The 6,689-nt window shown below is 54.7% G+C and overlaps 1 protein-coding gene across 1 annotated transcript; it reads right to left on the bottom strand.

Annotated features, from left to right (window-relative positions):
- Nucleotides 1–2,954: 2,954 nt before the first annotated feature.
- On the bottom strand, nucleotides 2,955–4,394 carry LOC140902972 (interferon-inducible GTPase 5). The gene has a single exon (XM_073323554.1). It carries the CDS (start codon nucleotides 4,392–4,394, stop codon nucleotides 2,955–2,957), a length of 1,440 nt encoding a protein of 479 aa, XP_073179655.1.
- Between the last annotated feature and the right edge of the window lie 2,295 nt (nucleotides 4,395–6,689).

The following is a 6,689-nucleotide window of genomic DNA, read 5'->3' on the forward strand; positions in this document are numbered from 1 at the left end:
CGTTCTTGTTAAACCCTTGATTTGTGCTGGAAATGGCCCAACTTGATTATCATACACATTGTAAGGAGAGTGATCACTTTAGATAAGCTATTACCAGCAGGAGAGTGGGGTGGGGGAAGGTATTTTTTCATGCTTTGTGTGTATAAAAAGATCTTCTACAGTTTCCACAGTATGCATCCGATGAAGTGAGCTGTAGCTCACGAAAGCTCATGCTCAAATAAATTGGTTAGTCTCTAAGGTGCCACAAGTACTCCTTTTCTTTTTGCGGATACAGACTAACACGGCTGTTACTCTGAAACCTACCAGTGTGTGTCTTTCCCCCCTCTAGTGGCTGGATCCTGGAAAGTGGTTTAGGGAGCTGCTATGCCGCACAGCGAAAGATGCATCTCCTTTAATTCCAGGGTTAAATGCATTTACTCCTGCGTTTATTCCCCCCTCGTCCTCCCCGCAAGTCCAAGTTTCAGTCCTGGTGCCCGGTATCTTTCCAACAACTGCTCTGTTCAGGAAGCAGAGCTGCCCTGGCATCCCCAGGCGTAGCGGGGAGGGGAAGCTGCTTTAACCCTTTAGGGTCTCCAGCCCTGGTTGGTGGGTCCTGCCACAAAAAAAATATTTACGCTTTAAAAAAACCGGGTTTTTCAGCTGAACATTTTTCAGTTGGATGACAAAAAAAATGGAATATTCTAAGAAATACCCCCCCCAACCAAACCCCATTTTCCAAACGACTCTAGGGCCCGTAGGAGGGTGGGTGCGGCTTCTGATAGCCCCACGACCCTTGCTAGAATTAAACACAGGGGAAATCAGCCCAGTCATCACAAACACACACACATAATCCCAGATGCACATCCACACACGCACAGACTCACTATCTCACACACAGACACATGATCCAAGACTCACAGTTACACACACAATCCAGGACTCAGGATTACACACACACACAGTGTCCAAGACTTACACCAGGAGTGGGCAAACGTTTTGACCCGAGGGTCACATCTGAGTATGGAAATTATATGGCAGGTCATGAATGCTCACAAAATTGGGGATTGGGGTGTGGGAGGGGGTGAAGGCTCTGGGGTGGGCCAGAAATGAGGAGTTCAGGGTGTAGGAGGGGACTCTGGATGGGCAGGGGGTTGGGGTGGGAGAAGGCTCCAGCTGGGGGTGCAGGCTCTGGTGTGGGGCTGGTGATGAGGGGTTGGGGGTGAAGGATGGTGCTCTGGGGACTGAGGGGCTCAGAGGGCAGAAGGGGGATCAGGGCTAGGGAAGGGGCACGGGAGTTGGTCAGAGGTGTAGGCTCCAGGTGGCACTTACCTCAAGCAGCTCCCGGAAGCAGCGACACGTCCCCACTCCGGCTCCTATGTGGAGGCACGGCCAGGCGGCTCCACACTCTGCCCTGTCTGCAGGTGCTGCCCCTGCAGTTCCCATTGGCCAAGAACCCTGGCCAATGGGAGCTGCGCAGGTGGCGCTTGCGGTGGGGGCAGCATACGGAGCCCCCTGGCTGCTCCTAGGTGTAGGGCCGGAGCGGGGACATGTCTCTACTTCCAGGAGACGTGCGGAGCCATGGCACATGCAGGGTGGGAGAAGCCCCGGACCCCACTCCCCAGCGAGAGCTCAAGGGCCAGATTAAAACATCTGAAGGGCCGGTTATGGCCCCCAGGCCGTAGTTTTCCCACCCTTGACTTACACAGACACACAATCCAAGACATGATTAAACACATGTGATCCAAGACTTGCTATCACACACACAGATGCGCACAGACAGTCCAAGACTCCTGATCACACACAGACACACACACACAATATGAAACTCATGATTACACACAGCCAGAGTCCAACACTCACTTTTACACATGGAAAAACACACAGCATCTGAGATTCATGATTACAGACAAACACACACAATCTCTCTCTTTCTCTCTCTCTCTCACACACACACACAAACACAACAAATACCAAGATTAGTGAATGAAGGTAAATGTGGATAGGCACTGGCTGGTGGGTGTGGAATCTAATGGCGTTATTACGTTAAACATGATCTGCGTCAGGGAGTGAATGAGTCAATAAAGCATCACATGATCGCAAGACGACGTGATTAGAATCGATACTGACTGTCAGCCTGTTGATACAGCGATGGCACATGATACCCGACAAATTATTGTGAGATGTTTGTATTACGGTAGCATCTAGAAACCAAGGCCCCATTGTTCCAGGCACTGTACGAAGATATAACAAAGAGACAGGCCCTGCCCTGAAGGGCTTTCAATCGAAGCGGAAGACTATTGGCAATACGTAGATTCAACAAACAGGCCGAGAAAAAGCGCAAGGAAACAACAAGACGATACTGATCAGCATGAAAAAGCAAACACAGCAAACCCACTGCCCCAGCATTGCAGCTAAAGGCAACTGACAAGATTCACAGGGCAGGATCGTCCCACATGATTGGTGAGCTTCGGGTCGATTGACTTTTAATGAGGCTTTTAGGCCTTGTCTTCAAGGCCTTGTCTTCAAGACCTTGCCTTGTCTTCTTGTGCCGGTAGACCAGTGACATTCTCCGGCTCAGCTTAAACCCTCTCCCAAGTGACATAAACAAAACTGAAAAAAGCCACTCTTCTGCTGGAGTGAGAGCATCCACACAGGAGGTTACACCAGGGTCATTCTGTCCGTTTAAATTCACAGCTTACGTTCTACCGAAAAAGTTTCCCATGAGGACAAGACCTTCAGCTTCTAAGCTTCAATGGAGCAATGGCCTGCAGCTGAGGATCTGGCCCCATTGACTCCCATTCTGCTACGGCCGATTGACCCCAGCTGGGATCCGGCCCCATTGACTCCAAAGGAGCTACAGCCGATTTGCCCCAGTGTGGGGATCCGGTCCGTTAACGTGTGTAAGGTGCTCATATACCGAAGTGATGGAGGAGCACAGAGGGACGCAGGTAGGTAGAACTGGATTCAGTATAATTTCATTTTTGTTGTATGAATATCAAGAAGGAAGCTGCCTCCTTCCTTGTGGGGCGAAACCTCAGGAGCGTTGAGCTGTCACTGAGTCTGTCTCCTTCGTTATGGGCACTTTGACCCACGTGCAACAACACCCCTAAATGGTTTATGGGGACTGGACATGGGACTCCTGGATGGAGAAGCATGAAGCTTTCCTGCTTGAAGTCCAAGACCATGTCTGCTAGACAGCAGCAGGCACATCCGACACGACATCCAATCCTAGATGGTGTTTCCGCTTCTGCCTCCAGCGCTTTGCTCAGAACCCGCTGGGTATCGTCAGCTACTGAGGCCAAACACTGCTGCAGCACGAAGAACGTGGTAAGCAGCGCCACCCCTCCGGGCAGCATGGCACCAAATACGGGGAGGCGCTTCCATGAATATTCTGCTACCATCACGGTGGCCCCCACCGAGTCCGACAGCAGCTTCAGAGCCATCATGAGGGTCGTTCCCAAGGACGTCATCACGGCCGTCAATTCCCCTATGGGCTTCCCAACCTGCTGGGCGAGAGCAGAGAGGGACCTGTCGTCCACGACGAAGCTGCTATAGTATCGGAACGGGTGTTTCCTGAAGATGAAGAAGGTGCACAAGAAAGAGAGGCCTGGGACAGGAACGGCAGTGAGAAGACATGAGAAAAGGGCTGTTTCCCAAATCTGCCCCTTCAGGGCGGCTTTTTTCTGCTTGACGATGGGCAAGGCGATAGCAGGCAGGCTGCGCAGGAAGGCGTATCTCTTCAGGCTCTGCACCTCCATCTGCAAAGTTTGCCGCAGGAGGGGAAAATCGTAGTGGTTGGGTTCCCAGCTGGACACGACAAAAACCTGTGGGTGGCCCACTCCTTCTGCTCCCAGGCCTCTCCTGCAGTCCTCCCTGATCTGCTGCAGGATCCTCTCCCCATTGTCGCTGGAGGAACGCTGCCTCCTGGAAGTGTCCAGGTCCACGTTGGCTTTGGAGCGCACAAAGTAGAACCGCTTGCCCAGTCTCTGGATCTCACGGACCAGCCTGGCGTGGTCGGAGCGGAAGCGCTGGGAGCCGACGATGATGAAGAACTCAAATTGGCTCAAATTGAACCGCTCACAGTAGATGTCTAGAGGGAAATAGGACACCCCCACCCCTGGTAGGTCCCAGAGGGTGACTCCTGGAAGGACGGGATCTGGATAAGCCATCAGCTCGCTCATGACATCCAGCATCCCGGTTTCAGCAGCACCTTCATCACCAGCATGTAGCCCCCGCATGGCGTTGATGGGGGAGGACTTCCAGGACCCTGACTCCCCTGTAACGGCAATGCTGAGGGTGTGGCTGTAAAAATCCTGCACATTAGAAATAGCTTCTGTCAGGCTCCCTTGATAGACAGCGGCTTTGAACCCATCGAGAGCCATGGTGCTCAATCTACTGCAGAGAAGAAGAAACATTTCAGCTCCTAGTTATTGCTACCTCTGGAAAATCCTACTCCGACAGCGGATTACTAATGGTGGCAACGTCAAGCACTCAAAAGTTAGGAAAAGGCATATTTATGGTAGCCTATGCAACCATAACTCTTCCCCTTGCGTATCTGGCCCGGGCACTGAAGGAGGCAGGGGAAGTATGGGAAAAACAGGAGTTGTTTGGTTTTAATCATTATTTATTATTTGGTGTATAATAGTGCATATGAATCCTGACTGAGATCGGAGCCCGCTGTGCCAGGCAGCAGAGGAGTGTGGTGCTGGCCACAGTGACGGGGTTTGCATCGGCTTTGAAGGCAGCCAGGCTGGGGTTTCCCGTGCCAGCGAGCTGCGTCGCCTGGGTCCGGTTCCTGTGAGGACTCTGTCAAACCCAGTTGTCGGTCTCCCCCGTCAGTTAGCAGCTGTTGTGGGAAGTCATGGCGGAGGGGGAAGAAAGCCGGTATCTCAGGCAGATGGGGCCAGTGTCATGCGGGGCTTTGAAACCGAGGGCAAGGAGCCCGAACGCGGTGTTCAGTGGGGAGCCAGAAGAGCGAAGACCCGGGCAACGTGTCCCTGGGAGCCCGTGGGGCTGGGCAGACGCTGCCGCACTGTGAACCACGCGGCGCATTCTCAGAGCTCGGCCTTGTTTCTTGAAGACAGGAAACTGCAGCTGCCTTATCAGGGCCTTTCCCGTAACTCGCGGCCCGCTCAGCAGCGGTGACCGGCTGGCCGGATGCAGACAGATGGGAGGGTGTTCCGCTGGGGGACTGCGCAGGAGCGGGGCAGAATCAGCCTGGCCTGCGCAGAGGCAGACGGTTCCCTAAACGGGATGCCGAGTGGTGATGCGGGTATTTTGCTGCAGGTCTGTGTGGATGGTCTGACTCTGGAACAAACCTGGCTCAGGGTGGAGTCAGGGATGGCTGGTAACAAACCCAATTTAGCTAACTCCGTTCTAGCCACGTTGCTTCCCAGGCAGGAGTGTCCACACAGCCTGGCACAGGAACACCCGCTCCAGGTAAACCAGCCCAGGAGGTGCCCGAGGCCAGGGGCCCTTCGAGCTGTCTAGGGCCAAGGGAAGGGGTTTCTCTGGCAGAGTTCTCCAAAGTAGTCCGCTCTCACTGCCAGAATCAGCTCCGCCTCGTGTGGGGGGCTGCTGCTGCTCCTCTCACCCCACTGCTGACGTTGGCCAGGCAGCGAGAGGCCTGGGAGACAGGGCAGGTAACGTTGGCCACGAAGCCAGAGCAAAGCTAGGTGTGGTCTGTGCCCTGCTGGCCCCTCCGCCTGGGCATCTGGGCAGCTCACCTGCCAGTTTCCTGCAGCTGCTGAATGGGGAGGGGAGAGGATGAGCCCCAGGAGACGGGAGCCCTCGCGGCTGCGGAGTGGTTGCCCAGAATGGCCCTGGGCTTCGGTCAGAGATGAAAGGCCGGAGCCATCCTTCGGAGGCGGTAGCACGGTGGCAAACGCTGCCGAGACCTGCCGCAGGAGCAGGGCGGCTGCACCCCTGGTCTGTGGGCGGGAGCCCGTCACTCAGGGCCCAAGTGCGGGAGCCAGGCAGGGACAGGGCCGAGCTGCTTGCAAAGTGGGGGAGCCCGCAGTTTGCACGGGTGGAACGAGGAGACCTGCTGTCAGGGGCACGCCTTCGTCACCAGGAGTCACAGTAACTTTTCACTCCAGCTGGAGGGGGCTGAGCAACATCGCCCAGGCTGGCTTGCCATGCCTGGAGTGTAGGCCCCCAGCCCCCCAGCCCATTTCCTGGTGGACACAGCTCTAAATGTTGCCATGCAGTCAGGGGGTGACAGTGTGCAGTTATCACACACACACACACAATGCAGGGCTCAGCCCCTCCAGCAGGGGGCAGCACTCACGCACACACACACCCACCAAGCCCCAACCCCCTGCCCCAGCCCTGAGCCCCCTGCAACCCAGAGCCCCCTCCTGCACCCCAAGCCCCTCATCCCTGGGTTGCCTAAGCATTTTGTTGCAGTCAGGACTCCCTGCAACTGGGCATTAACAGTTTTAACCCATTGGACTCCCTGCCACTGGGAATTAGTGGTGTTAACCAGTGGGACTTCCTGCCACTTGGAATTAGTGGGGTTCACCCACCAGACTCCCCACCACTGGGAATTAATGGGGTTAACCAGTGGTATTCTCTGTCACTGGGAATTAGCAGTGTTAAACAGTGGGACTCCTCCCACTGGGAATTAGAGTGGTTAACCCACGGGACTCCCTGCCACTGGGCATTAACAGTGTTAACCAGTGGGATTCTCTGGCAATGGGAATTACTGG

The sequence above is a fragment of the Lepidochelys kempii genome, chromosome 24 (assembly GCF_965140285.1).
Source record: "Lepidochelys kempii isolate rLepKem1 chromosome 24, rLepKem1.hap1, whole genome shotgun sequence".
In the NCBI taxonomy this organism is placed as follows: domain Eukaryota; kingdom Metazoa; phylum Chordata; order Testudines; family Cheloniidae; genus Lepidochelys; species Lepidochelys kempii.

Coding starts and splice junctions, on each gene's coding strand:
- LOC140902972 (XM_073323554.1), bottom strand. CDS start 4,394: ATGTTTCTTCTTCTCTGCAGTAGATTGAGCACCATGGCTCTCGATGGG.